General features: G+C 39.2%; 1 protein-coding gene across 1 annotated transcript in view; it reads left to right on the top strand.

The window, feature by feature from the left end:
* The first annotated feature begins 10 nt into the window (after positions 1-10).
* The window catches only part of ELL2 (elongation factor for RNA polymerase II 2), a 73,080-nt gene continuing 49,384 nt past the window's right edge, over positions 11-23,706 (top strand). Inside the window, exons 1-2 of the mRNA XM_060635339.3 lie at positions 11-345; positions 17,506-17,553. Coding sequence (XP_060491322.1) covers positions 199-345; positions 17,506-17,553 — 195 coding nt within the window. The 5' untranslated portion in view covers positions 11-198. The remainder of the gene's footprint in view (positions 346-17,505; positions 17,554-23,706) is intronic.

A 23,706-nucleotide genomic window follows, 5' to 3' on the forward strand; every position in this document is an offset into this window, starting at 1 on the left:
CGGGGCGGGGCGCGGGCCGGAGGGTGGGGCGGGTGGCGGCGGTGGCAGCCGGAGGTCTGGCTGCGCGCAGTATATGACAGTACGTCAGCAGCGGGATGGCCGTAGCTGTGGCGGCGGCTGCAGAAGCCCTAGCAGCCGCGGCCGCAGTGGAGGCTAGAGCCCGAGCGGCGTCGGCGTCCGCACCCCTGGGAGTTTAAGATGGCGGCAGGGGGGGCGGCGGGCCTGCGGGAGGAGCAGCGTTATGGGCTGTCGTGCGGACGGCTGGGACAAGACAACATCACCGTACTGCATGTGAAGCTCACCGAGACGGCGATCCGGGCGCTCGAGACCTACCAGAGCCACAAGGTGAGCGGGTCGGCCGGCCAACCGGCAGGGCTGAGGAAGCGAGAGGGCGCCCGTCGCCTCCCGGTGGCGCCACCCTGGGCTCCGAGCAACCGGCGCGGGGCCGCGGAGCAGTGGCTCGCCTCAGCTGCCGTCAGCGTCCGCGGCGGCAGGCTGGGCAGGGCCGGGTAGGGTCGCTGACGCCGCCGTCCCGGGTCGGCCGAGAGCCGGAGCGTTGGGAGACGGGCAGGCGGGCGGCCCCTGGCGGCAGGGCCGAGGCAGCCGCAGCCTCGGCTCGGCTGCGCGGCTGCTGCGGGACTTTCCGACGGCGCCCGCGGGTTTCCTGGCGTTTTCTGTCCCATTGAGGAAGGGAAGCACCAGAGAGACAAGGGAGATGACTACGCTGTCTGTGGCGGGGGAGGGGGAGCGGGTGCGGCGTACCAGTAACGAACTCCGAAGTACGGAGGGCATAAGCCGTCCGCGTTTGGGTGTTAACACAAAAACACCGCGGATCCGCAGAGACTCGGACACAGCAGCTCCGCATATGGAGATGGGACACACCTTGTACTCGCAAGGACTTGAGGACACAAACACACCCTGAGGGAGGGGGCACACCACGTAGTCCCAAAGGACGGGACACGACACCCCGCCTACGGGGGGTAAAGGGAAGTCACACCTTGCACTCCCAGGAACTCGGGGACACGGGCGCTTCGCCTTCCCAAAGAGGGACCAACGCCGTGTACGAGGGAGCCACACACACACAGCGCTCACCCAGGAACAAGACAAAGGTTCGCGGAGGCTCTTCGTACCCAAAAGACACGCTGGTGTCGGGTTGACTCCCGGCGATAGGAACGTGGATCGAGGGTGAGGGTGGGGGAAAGGTACCTTGTACCCTGGGCAGAGACCCCTGTCTCGCTCCCCACACCGCGTTGGGTAGAGATACCCGTTTACACACGGAACTCGAGTACAGCTAAGGTTCACGTAGCCGCACACACACCGCAATTGGGGAGTACAAACCAGAAACGCGTTTTCTTGTTAGGGCGGAGGGGGAAAAGTGGGAGAGAGACACGGAAAAGACGTGCCACAACCCAGGGTGCATAGGGAAGCCGTTTATGGGCATGCAGTACTGTGTGTGGATGTATAAAAGGAAGGATATACGATATGAGAGATGGATAACATTTAGTCTGAGGGGAGGGACAATCGGAGGGAAATGGAACCCACAGGGCATACTGACAAATAGCCCACTCCATACCAAGGAAACCTGCTTCAGTTAACTGAAACAGGCACAGAGGGCCAGAGGGATACCTGGACGCATATAGTTGTTCAGATAAAAGTGGAGAACAGAATTAACATCTGTTGAGCTCCCACTAAATACATAGAAGGAATACACAGAAGGAATTTGGAAAGCAGAGCTTTTGGAAGCAGAACTGCAAGGGAGGTGTGAACCCTGTGGTTCAGTGGGAGCTTGTGAAGCTGGCCAAGGGGACACTCATCTTCAGAGAAGCCCCCTATACATGGGTGCATGCAGGGGGAAGCACACAGTTGTGAACAGCTTGGGAAGTACATGAACTCTTGGTAGTATAGGTGTGAACAGTAGAGACTCACAGAGGTGAGCTTGCTCAGGAAGGCACTGACAGAACTGAGTGGTTACATGGATGTACACTTCAGGGCCCATGTGTTATCCACCAGAGAAGTGTATGGTGAAAAACACTCAGACTGAGGAGTGGAGGGAAGGGTGCATGTAGGGGGTGGCGGGGGGGGGGGGGGGGGAACTTTCTACACACTGTGAAATCCTAGGGAAAAAGAGTCTCATTTGTGGCTGGGAAGATAGTTGCAGCCAGTAATAGGAATGCAAGGAGATATAAGAAATACAAAACTGCCTATGTCAATAACTGCTTCCAGACTGGTATACCTGTAAGGAAAGACCAGCAACTAGCATGGAGTGGGAGGCCCATGTGGGGGGAAGCCAGATAGGCGAGCAGAGGGACAGAGGCAGACAATGGAGAGAAACTCAGCCCTGCAAGATGGAGAGATAAGCTTGCCAGTTCCAAAGGGAGGGCGTGGGAAGGAACGGCACTGGGAAGAAGGTAGGTCAGGGGTGTAAAGAGAAAAACACATAGGCTGAAGAGGAAGAAGCCAGCAGGAGAAGGCCAACTTCCAGTCAAAAAAAAGACTGACACATAGAGGGTAGGGAGATTCATCTATGAGGACAGTAGGCCACCATCCACCTTGGGGGAACAATAGGGAAATTGTACATTTGATTACAGCAAGATTGACAGACTCTGTACACTTGGTAGGGAAGAGGTGGATGAGGAGAGCGACACCAGGAAGGGATGGTGCTCAGCAATGTGAGGTGCCAGAGGCTTCCAGTGTTCAATGATCTGCATGACTGCTGGGGCCCAGGAAGGGAGTGTTTTTTCTACCTTCATTTCTGCCTCGTACACCTTAGTGTTTACATGCATGGGATTAAGGTTGGAGTCCTTTGACTCCAGAAACCCTCACATTTATATACCAGTGTCTTCCAAGAAACAGGAAATCAAAAATTCTCTTGGGACCCACCACTTAGTTCTTGATTTTTTTTTTTCTTTTTACTTTTTATAGCCAAAGGTATGGAAGTCAGTTACTTTTTCTGCTGCTAACTACTTCAATTGCCATTTACTATTGCTCTCTTTTTTCCATCTCTGTGCATGCAGATTAATGGGTCTGATCAATATGTACAGGAGCAGAGAAGGGAGACGGAGAACACTTTTTCAAGTCCTTCCACCTTTCTGAGGTTAGAGCCAGGCAGATTGAGTTAGTCCTGGTAATCCTTTTCTCCTGAAGGGCTGGTGGTGGAAGCAGTGGCATGCAAGGAGAGGGGGAAGAAATAAACTGACTTGGCCTTTGCAATTGGACACTGCCTTGTTTCTGACTTAACCAGCTTCTGTCCGAGGCCTCACTGTCATTTCAGCTACAAATACTTTGTAAGGGGCTTGGAAAAGCAGGAATCGGGGTAAGAATGTTAATCCCAGGTGGTTGAAAAGTGGGAAGAGACTGAAGATAAAGAAATGAGGGACCCTTCAGGTGACTACACTGTTGGTACTTACTGCAGGATCCTCTGGTGTGTTCAGCCAGGTCTCCTACAAATGTGTTCTCATGACCTTCCTCCACGCTAGGCCAGACCAGGGCTCCCCCATCAGGGAGTTGCTGGCAGTAGGCATCTGGCTGGACTTTTATCTAACAGTAGGAGGATAAATTACTTGGTCTTTATACCTTACATCCATATCAGAAGTGGAGCTCCTGACTCGAAATTGTAGCAGCTGTTTCGAAATATGTTGACACTTGTTGGCTAAGTGGGAAGTTGTTTCTGGTGATCAAGCCAATTCCTTCTGGGGGGAAAATTGCTTTCATTTTCATATAAAACTGTGCCCACCATTTTTGTGCTCAGATAGGAGGATGCTCAGTGCTTGACAAGTGGCCTCCAAGTGGCTTTGGCCTGTGCAAGGTTATGACTATTAGTCCTCCTCTTCTAATGACTTTCCAAGAGCCAGAAATTTCAACAATTTCCTAAATTAAGCATCAGAAAGTTATTTTTATCCAAATTATTTTGCACACTAGATTTACTCTTATAAATTAAACCACTTGACCTAAGACTTCAGGGAAGTAAATTCATGGATTTTAGTAAACTATGATTTAAGCAGAATACAGAAGTTCTTTAGATATAATTGAATTGAATAAGTATACGAAATTGTTAGGGTGCATGGAAACAATCTTCGATTGGGAACAATTCCTCACTGTTTCAAAAGACAATCAAATGTAATTGACTATCATTATTCAAGTTATCTATTTTTAGAGAAATGAAAAATGCTAACTTGAGAATCTTTCAAAACAGGGACTGGAGTCGGGGAGAGAGACACTGAATCTAGCGATGGGAGTTTTAGTTGGAGTAAATACCTCCTAGAAGTTGTTTTCCACTAAGTGTGAAACAGTTTCAAAATGATTGTTTATTTAAAAATGTTAAAAAGAAAGAAAATTTAGGCATACTAATACAGATATCTAGGATATATTGCAAAGGTACTTTTTTTTAACTGTAGATTGTTTTAAGTGAGAGGAAAGTTACTAAATAAAGTCACATATTACCACTTTATAATCATTCTAAATTGATGTTTCTGATTACATGGTTTGTGTAAGCACTACATATTTTAAGTGGACATATATTATTGTAATTACATATTTCTCCAAAATGTATCCTAAAACTGCATTTAGAATTAAAATCCCAAATTTTAAATATATTTTAGCTAATTCAGTAATGTGTAGCTGTCATATGCTGACATTTATAGTAACAAAAATCTTATCAAAATATTCTTATCAGATTCTGTCATTGCTGAGCCTGTCAGTTTATTTTTTAAAAATGTTTATTCAAAATTTCAAAGATGGTGGCTCAAATAATATCATCATGTTTACCTAACTATTACATAAAAAGTCTTGCATAGATGTTTTTGGGGGCAAGGGTTCTTCATGCTTTGTGCTTAAAGATAAGAAAGCAGAAGTGTTTGAGGAGGATTCTGTTAACACAGTCTCTTGTCAACTCTAATTATTGGCTTTAAAAGAATTTTCCTTCTTTGGTAAGTGTCTTCTAGGAAAATGATAGTGCTTTGAAAATGTGTACAAATACACTTACATTTAATTTTGCATGAGGAACTCAGTCTCTCTCAGTATTACCAGATATTATTATTGCCAGTCAAAGCATAAAGTCTAATTCAAATCTCCAAAGTTACTGTCCTTCACAATTGCTCCCTTTAGATCAAGCATTACTTGATCTTTTAAAATCACTAATTCTATAGGTCATGAGGTAGGTGATTTTCTCTCCTAGCCTATCTTTCTACCAGGTGAAATTTTTAGCATTTGATTCATTGTGATTTAAGGCACAGAAAAAACTTATACCTTCTTCCTTATTCATTTTTCTTCCTGTCCTCAAACAGTTTTGAGTATGTGTGTATGTATTCAGTAATCTTCCTTATAAATATAGAAGACGCTGTTCTTAAAGCACTGCTCAAGCATCCAGAACTGCCAGCACAAACTGCCACTGCCATTGGACATGTTTATTAACTAAAACAAAGAGGTTTGCATTATCAGATACCTCTTCTTGCACTTTTATGTGTAGCCAGATTTTATTTTAAGACGTTAATCTGGGCACCTGGGTGGCTCAGTAAATTAAGCGTCCGACTTCAGTTCAAGTCATGATCTCACAGTTTCTGAGTTTCCAGTCCCTCATTGGGCTCTGACAGCTCACAGCTTGGAGCCTGCTTTACATTCTGTGTCTGCCTCTCTCCTTGCCCCTCCCCTACTCACACTCTTGTCTCTCAAAAAAAAAAAAAAAAAAAAAAAGTTAAGGGCTGGGTGGCTCAGTTGGCTAAGCTTCCAACTTCTGCTCAGGTCAGGATCTCACAGTTCGTGAGTTTGAGCCAGCATCTCGCTCTGTGCTGATAGCTCAGAGACTGGAGCCTGATTTAGATTCTGTGTCTCCCTCTCTCTCTGTACTTCCCCCCCACCCCCCACCCCACCCCCACGCACGCGCGCGCGCGCTCTCTCTCTCTCTCTCTCTCTCAAAAAAACATTAAAAAGAAAAAAAAGATTTAAAAAAAAAAGTTAATCTTACTTTTAACTTAGACCCATCTTCAGGATAAACTTGATTTTAAAGTGCTTTTTATCCAGTAAAGTCAAATTTGTACCTCATGTTCCGGTGTTTAAAACATTTATTCAAATGATCAGGTACTCAGTGCAAAGAAGGGTGCTCTTCCCTGTGGAAAGCAGTAGCCAGATTGCCTAAAATGATAGACAGGGAACTTTGGCACCAGAATTGGGAGGAGAAAGAAAGAACATATGTGAAGGATTGGAACATGTTCAAGAAAAGAGTTTAAAAGGAAAGGGGTGTAGAATTCTTGGAATGATTTACAGGAAAGCTTATGGAAGACAATCACCAGATCCAGCCTTTCCATTTGTTCCATTTGCACTTCTAAAAAAACTATGAAAGCTATGCTCATAATGCTTACTAGGTAATTTGTGATTAAATCAGGAAAATTAGAATTTCAGCCTAACCAATGCTAGGTCATTTTTAACAATTTGCAGTGACCACAGAGTGGCTCAGGAGCCTGGCACTGGTGTCCAGTCAATGTATTTGCCCACTTGGGCCAAATGTATTTAGAGTATTTGAGAAGATGTTCCTAAAATGTGATGATATGGGCATTTCTGCATTTAAAATCAACTAAGTTTTAGAATAAAGAAAACAGTGTGTATATAACCCCACATTTGACTCTCTTGCTTACCTCAGATCCATACTACATTTTCCATGACTTAATGCAAAAATGTAGAAAAGCAGGTCTGGAGTACAATACAGTAAATTAATGGCTTATCTCCACAGCCAAGTTGAAGCTGAAAAAAAAAAAAAAAGATATAACTCAGGTCAAATTTACCAAGGAGAATTGCTCTTTCTTTTCTTTTGCTCCCTCCCTTCCTTCAAATTTATCTACCCATCTATAATTTCTGTCATGGCATTATGGCCCTTGAGAGCCATGTGAAACCTGTAGGAAAAACTGGTTTAAGAGCCTCCACAATACTTTGCCAGCAAAGGCCAAACTAGCATTTCCATGGCTGGCAGTTTAATATAGGACATAAAAAGAGAGAATCTTATTAATTAGGCTATATGCTCCTTAAAGATTCATGAGTCCTATTAAGCACCTTGAATTGAACTCTACAGTCAGAGCATTTGACTACCAGTTATATAGTAACCAGATTGTTAGACAAATGGCCTAAGTTTTTCTTATTGATGATCTTACATATTATTGGTCTAAAAAACATCCTCAGGTCTTAAAGGATTTTAGCAAGGCAGGGACTAGATGAGGGACCATATCTCCAGCAGAGGGAATGACACAGGCAAAGAAAGGACAGCAGTAGAAAAGCTAGGGTAGGGTGTGAGAGTCCCAAGGAATACTGTGTTCCACTTAACCCGAAGTTAATATAGGAGAAAAATATAGTTGGATTTAAGAGAGGAAAGGGAGATTGGAGCAGGTTAAATTTTATTCTGTCAACACTAACGAGACACTGAGTAGAAATCTAAAGTGTTTTGAAGGTGCGTTTTAGGATTATTCTGTCCTCAGTGTTACATGATGAATATAAAATGAATCAGGAAGGAAATAGACAAATTAGGAGGAATTATGTGGTCCAGGTGAGAGATGATTGGAGTCTAAAGTAGGATGCTTGTGGGAGACATTAGAGATGAATTGAATCTATAGACTTTTAACATATTTTAAAGAAATAGGATTGAATTGAGATTTCTAGCCATCATCACCAGAGGTATTCTTAGTAGAAAAAGGAGAAATCAGAAGCAGTTGGGACAGTGGGTTGGGCACAGGGGCCATAAATATGATGAGTACCATTTTAGTGAACATTCATTCAGTCTCTTGTTTGTTGACCAAGAGACTTAGATTTGATTAGGTGTTTTATATTTGAGAAGTATATTTGGGGGTTTGAGGCTAGACTAGAACAATGCCATATTGTTTGTATGTCTCCTATAAACTCTGACATTTGGATGGAAATTTGGATGACAATGGGATTGGTGATATTCGGGAGGAAAGTGAAAGTATTAATTGGAAGAAATTTTGGTTTTGAGAAGGGATTTTTTTGTTTATAATTTTGTATTTATATTTTGTTTGCATTTCCTTTATTTAATAACCTTCTCTATTAATTGCACTTAGACAATCATCAAGCACAGATAATATGAAAATAGAATTTGATTATAACCTGAAGATCAGACCTTCTCTGGTTTCTGTCCTTAGTGATTATTGAAACATTAAGAAACTGTGTATAAAGTACCTGGATCTACTTTTCAATCATCATTTTGAAATGATTCTGAAGGCCTTGAGTCAGTGTCTTCACTTCTTTCAGATTGTCTCCATTTCTGTTTTGGTGCTTTGATGCTCTTCTTTTTTGTTGTTGTTGTCATTGTGGAAAAACAAAACAAAAAATAATCCTTACTACATAAAGCTTTCCTTATACCTATACATTGTAATGGATTAGGTATGGGTGCTTAGTTCATGGTTCATGGAGGTAATCTTGTCTAGAGGACTTTTCCCCTCAACAGTGAGCTTATTCAAAGGTGAAGCCAGGCTTAAACTTTTGATAAGATTCACTGAGATACTTCAGGATCTAGATAGGCTTATCTGGAAAGTTAAGTGTTAAGCATATTTAAAAAAACTTTTTTAATGTTTATTTTTGTTTTTGAGAGAGAGAGATACAGAGTACAAGCAGGGGATGGGCAGAGAGAGAGGGAGACACAGAATCCAAAGAAGGCTCCAGGCTCTGAGCTGTCAGCACAGAGCCGGACTTGGGGCTCGAACTCACAAACCATGAGATCATGACTTGAGCCAAAGTCGGAAGCTCAACCCACTGAGCCACCCAGGCACCCCCAAGTGTTAGCCTATTTTAAAATAACTTGTACTTAGTATCATTGTTTTTTGGTTTCCATTATCAGAAACCATGATGTCTCAGAGAAACAGAAAATACATCCATATAGTAGAAACTTAGTTGAGTGTCTTAAGTTTTTTTTAATAAAAGATTAAGAGATAGGAGTCAGAATTATAATTACCAAATTTTTTTTATTCATTTAGCAAACACTTTAAATTTTAAGTCGTGCCAGGCACACAACTACACAGTGAGGATATAAAGCCAATTAAGTCCTTGATGGTCCTTGCCTTCAAGAAACTGCTTGTGCTTTAGTAGAAACAGACAGACATGTGAAAAAATAACTGCAATAAAGTCTGTGTTCAAGGGGACACCTAAAGAGAGAAGGATGATGTTTAAGGATGTATCTGAAAAGCAGTGTCTGCTCCTTTACCTCCCATCACTTTGGGTTGTCTCCACCACACCTGTAAGATTACACCTGACTAGGTCCCTTGTTGCTCAGATCAGTGGACATCTCTCTGTTCTTCCCTTACCTGACCTCAGCAGCATTCCATCCTGTTAACCACTCCTTCCTGTTATGAAACTGATTTACCGCCCTGCCCATTCTTAGTCTCAGCTGGCCATCCCCTGTTTGACTGGTCTTTGAATGTTGGAGATCCCAGCTTCCTCCTCTTTATCTATTCGTTCTCTATAGGTGACCTCATCTAGTCCTATAGATTTAAATGTCATCCATATGTTAATGACTTCCAAATATTTATCTCCAGCTCTGACCTTCCTCCAACTCCAGGCACTTACTTCCAACACCTCATCTCCTTATCAAAGTTTAAGAGACATCTCAAATTTAACAAATCCAAACACAGTTTTTGCTTTCACTCCTCAAACCTACATCTTCAGAAGTGTTCCCCATGTCAGTAAGTGGCAGCACCTGTCACCAGTTGCCTAGTAATCAACTAATAATCCTTGATTTCTCATTTCTGGGCTTATTTGATTCATCAACAAGTCCTATAAATCTCCAAACTTTCAAAATTTAACCCCATCCTTCACCACTACTCTAGTCTCAGCCACTGTGCTCTCTTAGGACCAACACCATGGACTTCCAATCAGCCCCCAAGTATCCATTCTTACCCCCACAGTCCATCCTACACACAGCAGCCAGAGTGATCTTTTTAGAACATTAAGCATGCATGCACCTGGGTGGCTTGGTTAAGCGTCCAACTCTTGATTCTCTTGATTCTCTTGATTTTGTCCCAGGTCATGATCTCATAGTTGTGAGATCCAGGCTCTGTGCTGGGGGTGGAGTGGAGCTTTCTGAAAATATTTCCTCTCTTCCTCTCCCTCTCCCTCTCTCTCTCTCTCCCAGCCCTCTCCCACTTACTTATCCTCTCAAAAAAAAACAAAAACAAAAACAAAAAAACATTAAATATGAAAATGTAGTTTCCTGGTTTCAAGCCTTCTTAGGGCTCCCTTTGTTTTGGATGTTTTATTTGGATGTTTTGGATGGTTTATAAATTTCTAGTACTTTAAAAATAATCTCAGTCTTCCCTCCCAAGTTTATTTTATTGCTTCTGCTTAGACTTAATGTTCTAGAGATCATGATCCCAAGGAAGAAATCTTCAGTTGCATTTATAGTCAGATTTGACACGTAAGCTTTTTATATAATCACAAAGCCTACATCAGACTTTCTTGGAAAAAGATAATGGGATATTATGCTTCAAGTATTGGTGTTTTAAAGGCTGGTTACAGTAACTAACTTTTTAACTGGTTCTTCAGTTTAGATTTGCCTTCTATGTTTCTTTAATAACTGTTTGAAATAGTAAAATATAAGATATATATTTTTAATTTGGCCTGCACCAGATAACTACAGTTTTCCAGAAGCTGTCTTTAAAGACAAGGATTGTGTTCACTAGTTTAGGTTTTGACCTCTTCTCATTACTGTTTTGACAATCCTTTTATATTTCATTCTTTTCAATGCTATAATGACCAGAAATAAATTATTCTTTATTGCACATGCACTTTAATCTTGTTCTTCCAGATCTGCAGAGAAGTTTCTCATATGTGTCAGGTTGGATTGACTCACCAAGCAAAATACTAGATTTTGTGAAGCCTGGTGACTCTTTTTTGGCATCTAATAAAATATTGGGGGCAAAGAAGGAGATAATGTTTATTTAAGGTAGCTTTGGATTATCAGTAAATTTTACATTCATGGTATCTTTCTAAACATTACCAGCTTTTGACAAGTGCTAACTATATTGGATTTCTTCAGGGTCAAGTGTTTGATTTCCTGCACTGGTTCCTGCTTTAGCTCCAGTTTTCTTTCTTCTGTCCCCACGTAGATATATATATATTTTTTTAATTACAGTGGTTAAAATATAATTATTAGAGTCTTTGGTTTCTCTGTAAGGTGATGTTTTAAAGAACAGAATAAAAAGACTTTCTAAATGAAAAAAAAAAAAAAGTTCTTAAAATGGTGTAGTACCTCTTTTAGGAAAGAAAAATTATCTTTTATATAAATTGTATCCCAGGAAAAATCACAAATACATTTTCTTATTTACTTGTATAAGTGACACCAAATTCAAGTACTTGGTATTTTCCTTAAACTGTAGTACAAAACTAAAAATCTATCAATGCTTATCAGTTATTATCAATTCTTAATTCTCTAACTTTTAGATGTTTCACATTTTATGTAACCATTGTTATCAAGAAGTGGCAAGAGAGGCTACTGTATAAAGTGGTAGGTAAGAGCACATTTCTTAAATTGAGACTGGCCAGTATTTGAGTCCCAGGCCACTCACTAGCTATGTAACCTTTGGTAATTCATAGGACTTAACTGAGAATTGGAAATAATAGTATCTACCCCACAAAAGTATTCTTAGAATTCCTGATGATGATAGTAAAAATGATTATAGTGACTGACACATTTTAAGCACTCAATAAACAGTAACTAAGTAGCTATAAGCAATTCCACTTAAAATAATCACTTGACACCATTTCTAGAAAGTTTTCTGGTTTGGGCAAAGTTCCGAAATTACATTTGACTTTTGAATCTTTTTGCACTATCTTTATCATGACTTATAATGCAGCTTAGGCACTCAGATAAATACCAAGTGTTTAATAAATGTCTGTTGATTGCTAAAAAGTTGAAGTTAACTTTCAGTTAAGTCAGAGACCCACAATGGGGTCAGAAAGAAAGCTGGAGATGTTTCAAGTAGACATCTAACCCAGGGGAATAGAGTTAGGTCTCTATAATGTGTTTCTTAAAGAAATCATCACTCTTTCCTAGGCCCAGAATGCTATTTGTTATGTTTGCATATTCACAAAACCAACAGTGGTTGATAGAGTAAAAGTAGCCATAGATTTAGTTTGTCTATGTCAATAAGCAATATATAAAAAATGAAGAGATAGTTATAACAACTTTTATAGGATAAAAAACTTTGTTTTATGCAATCCAAAAAACCTTAGCTTTATTCCTTCTCTCCCACCCTCTAAGTATCATGTCAGAAATGAATATTATGCAGCAAATTAAGGTTCCTTAATAAAATTACTTAGGAAATTACATATTACTGTTATAGTCCTGATATATTGTGAGGAATAGTTTCTGGATATAAATGGGCATAGATTTCTTTGGTCATAGAGAAGTTTTTGTTTCACTAGAATTGGCTTGTAATGGGCAGATGTCAAGAGTATAACCAAACTTCTGAGCATTTTAGTGTTGCCTACACTCTAGTCTATGCTTAAGAACGTCCTACATTTCCTATGAAGTACAGAAGATTAATTCAAGGGGCTGTAAAAACAGTGAAACAACTACGAGTTTAACAAAACCTTTTGACTACAAAACACCACCTTTATGAGATTGTTGAACCATTTGTCTAAAGGAGTTTCCCTAGCCAGTTTCAGTCTATGTTGTTTCTTGACTGAGTGAAGATACCAGATCACTTTCTTACTTATAGCTCAACCACTATTCAATTAAACTCTAGAGTTACTTGATTTTCAAATGAGCTACTTGGTGTATATATCTAATAAAAGCTAAAAATCAAAAGTTGAAGCCCTTATTGAAACTCATTTGTAATGGGAATGTACTTAGTAAGTTAAACATTTATTTTAAAACATGCCTTATCACCTGTAATTGCTTTATCTTTTAAAACAGAATTGAGGTCATGTTTGTGCAGTTAAACTTAGGCTAAAGAACACTTAGAAAAACTAACATGCATGAGACTTTTACTTATAATGGTATTGAATTTTAGAATTTATTCCTGGTAGCTATCCCATTAACACAAGTGGTCAGATGCATACATAATAAGTGGTATAAAGTTCTAACTATCTCCTCTTGTTGCATTTTCAAAGCATTCAAGAGCTAGTAACATCTGGTAACTTAGTAGCATCTTCTTGTCTAAAATCAGGATTAAAATCAATAATGCATTGGCCTTTCTTTTATGTATTTTTCTCCTCTGGGTTGTTGGATAATCTTAAATGAATTTTTCATTAACAGTGACCTTAGTTTGTCCTGTTTGGGTAAGCACCCATAACTATCCCATAGATGAGGGTTTTATTACTTTTTAAATGAAAAATGATAACACATATTTATATATGTTCCTTTATTATACATGTTCCTTATGGCAAAAAAAATATTATCGGTTAGTTTTTATTCAGAAACTGAAGTTTGGGGGTGCCTGAGTGGCTCAGTCAGTTGAGCGTCCGACTTCGGCTCAGGTCATGATCTCGCAGTTTGTGAGTTCGAGCCCCATGGTTGGGCTCTGTGCTGACAGCTCAGAGCCTGTTTCGGATTCTGTGTCTCCCTCTCTCTGCCCCTCCCCCTGCTCATGCTCTGTCTCTCTCTCAAAAATAAATAAACATTAAAAAAAAAAAAAAAGAAACAAGTTTGGAAATTTTAATGATTTTATGAAATTCATTTTCCTTGGAAACAAAATGCCAGAACTGAATGAGCATTTAAGAATTTTTAGATGTTCGGCACTGGAAGGTAACCTGTTAACAGAGACAAGAGAAGGAAAGGAAAGTGTTCTGTATTTAGGATTCAGAGGACTGGCTTTGAAGTCCAGCTTTGCTAATCACTAGGTTGGTGTCCATGGGTAATGCCCTTTACCTGTTAGAGACTCATTTATCTCCCTCTGAAATGGGTAACAAAGATATTTTCTTACCACCCAGGGCTGATTTTAGGAGGCTCACTTGAGACAATGGTTATAAAAATTGCCCAACACATTACAAAACTAAACGAAAGTTATCATTTCTGTTGAGGAATCATGCAATACAGATACAACTATAAGTATGTCAGGAGGTTAGGTTCTAAATTCAAGTCCTGAAACAAAAACTGGTTAAAGTCAAAATTACTCTTGAAAGTTCCCAAATGGATGTAAAGTGTGATTGTATTGTCTATATAATCATGAATAGTAACCTGTAAAATATATCTGTATAGTAGTATACTGCTATAAAGTAGTATAAAAGGAACATGGCCAAAATGATTTTACAATAGATTTTTTTTTTTTAGCTGAGCATAATGTAAATACATATAAGTTAAATATGTGTTAGACTCCTCTGTATCATAACAACCAGGAGTAAAGCAGCCTATGAAAATAATACACCCCCCAATGTTTTGGAACCCTACTAGGCACAGGCATCTGGAAAAACAACAGCTTATGAGAGTTAGCTCAAAGTGGGCATATTTCAGAGTTAGCAAAATGGTGGCATCAGTGTTTGGTTTGAATGGGAAAGGTTTAACATTTTAAAATTTGAATCCTTTCTGAGATGGGCATTTATTCTCCCGGTACTTGCCACTCCTTGTTGCATGACATTGTCTCTTCCACATTTATCTGCCTTGGGTCCTTAAATACATTTGAGTCTTTGATTCCTGATTTATCCAAAGGAAGGCCTAGCTGAAACTTGAATGTTAAATACGTTATTACTATGGATTGACAAAACAGTGTTTGGGAAGGCATGCCATCTGGAAGGAAAGGAAGGAGGTAATAGAGGGGAAGAGGTGCCTGGCTGGCGTGCCCAGTGGAGCATGTGACTCTTGCTCTCCTGGTTGTAAGTTTGAGCCCCATGTTGGGTGTAGAGATTACTTAAAAATAAAATCTTAGAAAAAGAAAGAGAAAAGTGGCTGAGGCACAGTTGAGAGGAAGTGGAAGATGAAACTGGTTGGTCCTGTAGATGGAAAGGCTGTTTTCCAAGTGGAGGAGTTTGCTTTGCTTTGATAGAGCCCACTGAGAAGGAACCCACTGCAGTCTGTGTGCTATGCTGAGATGGTATCCCAGAGAGCTTCTGCTAGTTCTTTGAATGATGGGCAGCATTTGGAAGGAATTGAAGGAAGGCCTTTATCTAGGTGTTCAGTGGTAGGGACCTGAAACAGTCCAGGGGTTTTCAAAGCAGAGACTAAGAGCCTAATATGAGGCAATTTGGGGCTGACTGGCCAGAGATGATTATTCAGAGCCCTGAAGCCACTTTTGCTTCATTTTCCTTTGGTGCCTGATATTCAAGCTTTCAGCACATTTTATCATTCTTCCTTGGGAAAGTCTGCTCATTCCACCATCTCGTTTGCTGTGGATGAAGTCATACTAATTTAGGCCTTTATCACCAGAGTATTTCTAAATAAAGCATCCCCTGGAACTGATGTCTAATCTTTTTCCCTAGCCTCAATCCATCTCTCTCCCTCTTTCTTACACATGACGGAAAGAGCTGCTTTCCCTGAAACACTTCTTTCAGCAACTCACTTTGTTATTCCAAAAATTAGAAGCCCCTCCAATTGTTTATCTTGTCAAAGGCAAGACTTAAAGACCATCCCTGAGGGAGTAATAGAGGAGATTAGGGCAGGGTTATTTCACAGGGTGATAAACCTTTTGAAATCCTGAGATCTGAAATTTAAATTACTGTCCTATTTATTCTGTAGTGTATAGAAGCTAAAACTGAAGACAAATTTTGAGGTCAAGGAAAGATTAGGCAGGTCCAATTCTCATCCTTTGTATTGTATTTCAAGTGTGAAAGAACTCTGTATACACACAGAGACCTGCCCTTTGCTCACACAATATCCATTCCTATGTCCTTGCTTTTTTGTTGAGGACACTCCCTTTCCTTGAATTTGTTTTTTTCAAAATTGCTACTAAGATTCATCTTTTCCATAAGCTCTTTGTCTTTTCTAGTATTTCTTCTAACCCATATTCTTTTCTCCTTTTTTGAGAATTTTTAGTGGTACTTAACCTAGTATTTAATCATTCTCTCACATGTTCCCCAACTAAATTGTGAACTCTGGCATGAAGGAATGGGCCCTCATACTCTTGAATCTCCCATAGCAGATGTGTGTGGAGCACAAGGTAGTAGAAGAAAAAGAGCCTGGCAAAATAGGATTGAGTCCCGGGTTCTGGTGCCAATTTAGTTATTAATGAATGGGATGCAGGGCTGGTGGGGGATACGCCTTGACTGTATTATCTATGATTCAGAATTCTGTAATTCTAGCAGTGTATAGTGGCCTAATAGAATATGGGTGGGGTGAGGGAAAAGAGACTAGAAATTAAATTTAACGTTACGAACCCAGAGAACCAAAAAGATAGAAGTACCCTTGCCAGAAAAGTAGGAAACCGGTGCCATTTTGGTTGAGGGAGGGCTGGGGAAGGGAAGTTAGTTTGCCAGTGTTGCTGTTATTAAGAGTTTCTAATGCAAAATGTTCCTGGGCAGTGATAAGTACTAGGCTGTGGAGAGAAGAGAATTGAGGAATAGAGATTCAAAGTCATCGCCAAACAGGTGAGGTGAGCCTCCAGGAGGGAGAGTGGATCCAGAAAGCGGAAAGCAAAGAGTACTGCTTTTGAAATGAAAGACATGATAAAAGAACCAGGAGGACTGGTGTCTCTAAGTGTAAGGAAGTTGTGATCTCCAAAAGAGAAGTGAGCGATTTGAAAATTGAGAGAAGTTAGCATTTGTTTGACCAAGAAGAACTGATGACATTGATAGAGAATTTCAAATTCCAGTGGTGAGCTGAAGACAGCTTCTGGGTTGCAAAGAGTCAAGGAGGAAATTAAAACTAGCCTCACAGGAGTGCAGAAAAGCATTCCGGTAGAGAAACATACTGGTGACTTTGGATACAGGAAATCGTGCCTGAGACTACAGCAGATATTCACAATTACCGCATTTCTTCTAAATACACAACTCTATGATAAAATATTAAAGTTATGAGGAGGACAAAGCTCATAAAAAAAATTGTTCTAGAAATTATATTCTCCTGGTGAAAATCTTGTGAGAAAACTGGTCATCTGTTTGACCCTCAAGTAGAAACTAACCTCTGGTAAATTGTGAGAACCTGGGAACCACAGTTCATTATCAAATACTTCAATTTTACATTTATAGCATCCTGTTAGAGTTTTATAAAGTTCTTCCAATTAGCTCTTCCCTCTCATTACCCCTTTTAAAAACATATTTAGAAACTAAGCAAGATATGTTTTTTTAATGTAACATTGAGTTAGTGCAGCCATCATTTTTTGCCAAATTGTGTCAGTCATTTAAAAAAACCTGACTACACTGCCAAAATATACCTGTGGTTGTGTGATTCAGAGAAATGTCAACAGTGTGTGTGGTATTGTTCATTAAGGCATTTTAATATGATGATATGTAAACTAAGTATATAATGAAAAGATACTTTCACAGACTATAGCACTGACCAGATACACAGATTTAAAGTTTAAACATTTAGTTCTGTGACACAATAACCAAGGTTGACCTGTTTTTTTCTTATGTTTCTTTTAATAGAATTTAATTCCTTTTCGACCTTCAATTCAGTTCCAAGGGCTCCAAGGGGTGAGTACTCTTACTGATGTAGCAAGAAAATCTAATATTCTTCTCACATACTATTATATTGAAACTCTTAAAATTTGTTTTCATTTGTGCCTCTAAATATAAGATCACTCATATTTTGTGAACTTCATGACTAAATGTAAATTTCTGACACCTTTAATACACTTGAATTATCTTTTCTTGATTTATTTAAAAAATAATTCAGAGACTTATTGAGAGTAGTTTTTTCCCCCCTAAATCATGAATAATAGGATTTTTTTTTTTTACCTTGTTTCAAAGTATAACACATGGGTCAGTATTATGAGAAACGTTTTGTTTGTTTGTTTGTTTGTTTGTTTGTTTCTTTTACCACAATTGACCGAACATAAGAGGAATTAATTTCAGGCAAGTTCTGATTACATGATTGCTATTATTAGTGAACTTTTGCTATCTGTAGACTTAATTTCTTGGATTATACATACTAAGAAACAAAATGTACAAAGAAATTTGAGTTTTTCCAGTACACAGAATAAGCAAAGTACTGTGTCTTTTTTTTTTTTTGTTGCATTTAAAAGCATAATAAACTCCTAATAAAATATATCTATGAATTTTATGTTTATGTTGGATGATAAACTTTACAGGAGTGTTATCAGTATTATTTTAAAGTTATTACTATTAATGTTTAATAATAAAGACTCAATCATCCATTCCCTTAAATTAATATGTGTTTCTGAATTTGTGTCTATATATTGACTATAGTATGGAGATTTGGAATATCTGTAAATGGATTTTAGAGCTGTGGAAAAAAAGTGCAACCTGAGGGAGAGAGATCGTATTCCTACATTTATAAATAGATTGTAGATCTACATTTGTGAATTTTTGTTTGTCACAAAATGCAAAAACTCAATGTAAATACAGTCTTTCTAAACTTTATAACTTGAAAACATTTCAAGAGTCAAGAGATTAATTATATCATTCAATACCAACTAAGAGTACTTCTAAGTAATGCTAACTTCAAGGAGGTGTTTGTGTGTGGACTTCAGAGCTTTGCTTCTACATGATAGCTTTACAATGAAGTCTTGTTTTTCTTTCTCTGCCTAGTAACTGAGTGTTCATGAATAGGATCCTAATTACTATCAGCATTCTTCTGAATTTTGTTTTATAGCTTCATAGGTGGTCTTTAGCACCTGCTGACTCTATTTTTGAGGTATTGGTTTTGGTTGTTTACTTAAGGCTTCTTAAGTTTTCTCACAAAATTTAATGGTATCACTAATATCTGAAAGGGTGTTCCAGAGGCAAGCCTCAGGTGAGCCCTGGAGGGATCCAAGGATTTTCAGATAAAAGGTTATCTGAGATGAGAGGGCAAGACCTGGGAGAAGAGAGTAATGTTTGAGCTGCTTTTCCCTCACTAGCAGCTGTTACCTTGTTTGGGATCAGCCTCTTGCCTTAATTCCTTGTTTTCCCAATCAGAACATGAAGGCCAGGGAAGTGCAAGACAAGAACATTTTCTTAGAAGGGAGGCATCAAGTTAGACTGAATAATGAGGAACCAACATGTGCAGCCTTCCAAACTCTTGATTCAGGCACATGCAGCTTTTAGCAGTCTTCGAAAGAATTTTTTTTTTTTTTTCTGGCATCCCAGTTGCCCCCAAAAAGGCCCCAGGCACCATTGCAAAAGTGGCTGTTTTTATTTGAGAACTTGGACATCCTTTTCTGAATTCTACCTGCCTCCCCCAAGCTTTCCTGTCTCATGTGTCCAGGCTTCCACAGTGTATCTTTGCTAGCTCCATTCTCTCTCCTTACTGCATTCCTTGCCTGGGTGTAGTTCACTGATAAAGATAACTTAGATGTAAATGACTGATAGGTTTAAATCTTAATGGTGTTTGAATTTTAACAAATAAGCTTTTTTAATCCAAATGAATGGCTTTTGGATTGGGTCGGGTGTTGGTGCAGGAGGGTGTAGACTGAGAGCAATGGAATACTTGGTCCTACCTTGCTTACTTTGCTTTCTGTCTCCTCTACCCCTCCACCTCCACCCATGGCCCCCTTTTTATTATTCTAACTGGGAACAAAATATATGGACTCAGCATTGTTTCTGAGCCTGCAGCTGCATTCCATTCACCCTTCCCCCCCTTCTCTTTGCAGAGCTCTCACCAGCCTTTTGGGACTTAGTAAAAACAAAGAGTCATTACAGGGGAGAGAGTGGGTTGGCACAGCCTACAGGGAGTACGCAGAGCCACAAATGTGAGGGTCTTATGTACAGTGCTCCTCTGTTATTCTCGAGAGCCATGATAATTTAACATTGCCTGTGCTGATTGCTTTAAAAGCTCTGAAGAAGTATGCTTACAGTTTTCCTATGTGGAAAATATTTAGAACTTTTAAGAAGGCTTTAAGAAGGTTTAAATTTAGATTTCCCACAAATGATAGTTTTTCGTAATGAGAAATTTTAGTTATATTTTAATACAATGTTTCAGAAACTTTGAAAGTTTTCCTAGAAAGGATTTGGCGAATCTAAGAAATTTATAGTCTTTTTACATCATATGTGATTGGAAATAGACATGAACTATCATGGTAGTGTCCTATGTACGCATATTTGAAACATATGAAGTACTGTTAAAACTGAAGTACTGTTAAAACATCATTTCAAAAGTGAATATTTAGTGTTAAGAGTAATTCGTTTCCCTGATGCTAAGCACGGCGTGGCTATTGCTGTTCCTAGTAACTAATTATAGGATTTTTCTTGCCTCGGTAATGTCTTTAGAAGGTCAGAATTTAGGTCTTGGCAGGTTAACTTTTAAGCATATTTATTTTTGTGCCTGAACATGTTCTCTAAGGTTGAATTTTCCTCTAAATAAATGTAGCCTGGAACATTAAACAAACTATAGCAGTATGCTGTTAAGGAGTGAAAATGCTGAGAACCATTGACTACCTAGATTTTTATCACCGCAGTTGGCCTGCAGCTTTTATATCATAAAAAAATGTAAATTGTGTCCTTCACAATCCATCTCACCCCTTTCTCTTAGTGGAAGAGGGTGCTCAGTAAATTGAGTGGTCATTGAAGGCATTTTCTGGATTCAGAAAGATGAGGAAATATCTATGGGAGCAGTTGAGTATGATTTCTAAACTCATAAATATCAGGAGCTGAATAAATCAGCCAAAAATGCCTTGTGGATTCTGAAGGGTATGGATCAACCAATTATCCTCACAGTTCTGATGATACCTAGGAAACTCATAACTAAAGGTTTATTAGGATTATAAATTTCTACAGATTATTCTAATTGAACAGAAAAGGTAGCAGGAAAGATTCACATGGGCTATAGTAATAAGGTGTTTTAAGTTATAATGTTCAGAGAGTTGTGTTGGTGTAATGTACCTGGTTTCCAAAAGCCATCTCCTGATTGTCAGGTAAGCTTTAATACAAATCATTTGTATTTTTATAGAAATATAGAAATACAGTTATCTTGTATTTTAGCTGGATTCTGCAAATGTAGCAGGGGAAAAATTTCCAAAAGTGTTTGTTCCAGTGAAATTTTAAAAACTACACTCTGTATTTTTATGTTTGCTGAAAGTTTCTTGTCTAAAGACGCAACAGAGACAGAGCATAGTTACGGTGTATGTCTTGACACCATCAGGGGAAGTTCTCCCCAGTATACTGTACAGCTTTGAGAGGAAAGGCACTGGGAGCAACTGAACTCATGATTTTAAGTGATGGCAGTTGTCACTGATGCAGTTATGTGCTAACCTAATTTTAAACACATTTCTAATCAATGGTTGTGCTAAAAGGTTTGTTGTGCTATTTATTTCTTATTTACTGCACATTCTTTCAGTCCTTACTGGTGCCAAGTACTTTGCTAAGTGCTTAGTGTGCAAAGATACAAGGATGTGTAAGACATGGGTTCTGCCCTCAGGGAACTCAGAGTCTGACAAACACATATACACTAATACTCAGGAAAGAATTAATAATGTAGGACTTATCCAGAACCTTCCATTCAGAACTTCTATATAAATGGTACTGTCGGAAATAAGGCTTATGTGTATATTTCTGATTGGTATGAATCAGCATTTTAAACAAAGATTTCATTAAATGCAAAATATCACATCCTGGTGATAGGTATGTAAAATTCCTGAGGGCCTACTAAAATCTATGTACATATACATAAAAAGGTAAATCTGTGGTATCATTCAGATAAAAAGTGAAATGGCAAGGTTTTCAATGGCAAATAATGACCACATCCCATGGGCCTTTGGTGGCCTTGCAGAATGCACTTGGCTGCAGCCTCAGGGACTCATGTCCAGGGAATGACTACCCCAGGGCAGTAAGAAATAATGTTAACTTTGTCACAGTAAATAGGATTCCAGACTTCAGTATTTGTTGTGAGAATGTTCCAAAATTTTCTAATAAAATTGGTTACTTCAGAATCAGCAGTCCCAGAGGCTTTAGAAAATAGAAGCTAGTTTAGCATACATAATTTAGAAATTATGTTTTTTTAATGTTTTTATTTATTTTTGAGACAGAGAGAGACAGAGCATGAGCACGGGAGGGGCAGATTGAGAGGGAGACACAGAATCCAAAGCAGGCTCCAGGCTCTGAGCTGTCACAGAGCTTGATGCGAGTCTCGAACTCACGGACTGTGAGATCATGACCTTAGCTGAAGTTGGACGCTTAACTGACTGAGCCACCCAGGCTCCCCTAGAAATTATTTTTAAGAGGAGACCTGAAAATAGAAAATATTTTCTGTAAGTACCATGTAGTGTCTCCTGTAAAATAGTGAGTCACACATGCGTTTCCAGGAATGAACAAGGAATAGCCAGCCAAACAAGTTTTAAATGTATGTCTTCCAAAAGGCACTGTGACCTTCTGAAGATTAAATCAGCATTTAACTGCTAACTTTAAAGGCTTGAATAATGCTATAAAACTCTTGCAGTAGAGTCATTAACCCTAAAGAACAGAGGGTTGCATTTTTCTTGTAAGCATTCAGAAATACTTTGTCAATTGCTTATTTTTCTTTGCGGGGCTGGGGAGATCAGGTCTGAAAAACTAAATTATACAGTATTTGAAATTAGTAGGCAATTTCAACCCACCTACAAATGCTTTCTGCAAACTACCCTTCTCTAACGTACTTGCTACCTGGGAAGCAGAGATAACTATCCGTTTGAAACAGCAGCAGAGATAAAAATAAATCCCCAACACTGCCATTCCTTCTTAGATGATACGCCTGTACTCTGACTGCTTTCCCCTGCTGTTTTTGGTTTGGCTAGCCCACTGATTTGGCCAATGGTTGTGTTTAGTCAGTCTGCTCAAAGGTTGCTGACTAACAACTACCTTTATACACTCAGCTCTGAGTGTAATTAATACTAGAAGGATGTTAAAATTATATCTTTTTGTAATGGCAGTTGTGCTTTAATCTTTTTAATGTTACAGTGGTTGACATGAATAGATAGCATTTTAATATTTGATTGAATTATAACTCTTCAACCATGTGTTAATTTACTAAGACATTAATACAATAATTTAATTTGAAAGAAATATTTAACTTCCATATATAAGATTATATTATATATAACATATTATAATTTTGCATATCATATAATATATGACATAAAACTTATACCTATATAAAATCTCATTTCACCAGGAATATGGGCTGACATTGTAGAAACTTACTTTATTTCACGCAATAATTGAATCAGACACAGTTTGAAGCTATTGTAAATTGACCAATTTGTATATTTTATGCTGCCACACCTCTGCCCTCCTTTTCTTCTAGATAAGACCTAGCTTCAGGGTTTCTAAAGAAGGAGAGCAGTGAGCTAAATTCACCATCCATGCCTCACATGATGGCTGGCTAACACTACAGGCACCAGGCACCAGGCCCATCCCCTGCTCTGGAAGAGTGCAAGATGGCAGAGGGTGGGAAGATGACTTTGACTTTGTTTGTGGTACGTGCAGAAACTATCTCGAAGTGCTTGCTTACCACACCCTCACACAGACTCAAATGTAGGCTACAGCAGGACAAGCCTCCCGAAATATGATGACAAACAGGAATGCAGGCATTCTGCTGTGTCCTTCACCAAACTGCAGTTACTTTGGAAAGCAGCAATTGGAACTATGATTGAAATCTGAAGCAGCCACAAATACCATAAATTGCATTCTTAGCAGTGAGTTAAGCTTACTGTC

Source organism: Panthera onca, chromosome A1 (genome assembly GCF_046562875.1).
Source record: "Panthera onca isolate mPanOnc1 chromosome A1, mPanOnc1 haplotype 2, whole genome shotgun sequence".
Classification (NCBI taxonomy): Eukaryota; Metazoa; Chordata; class Mammalia; order Carnivora; family Felidae; genus Panthera; species Panthera onca.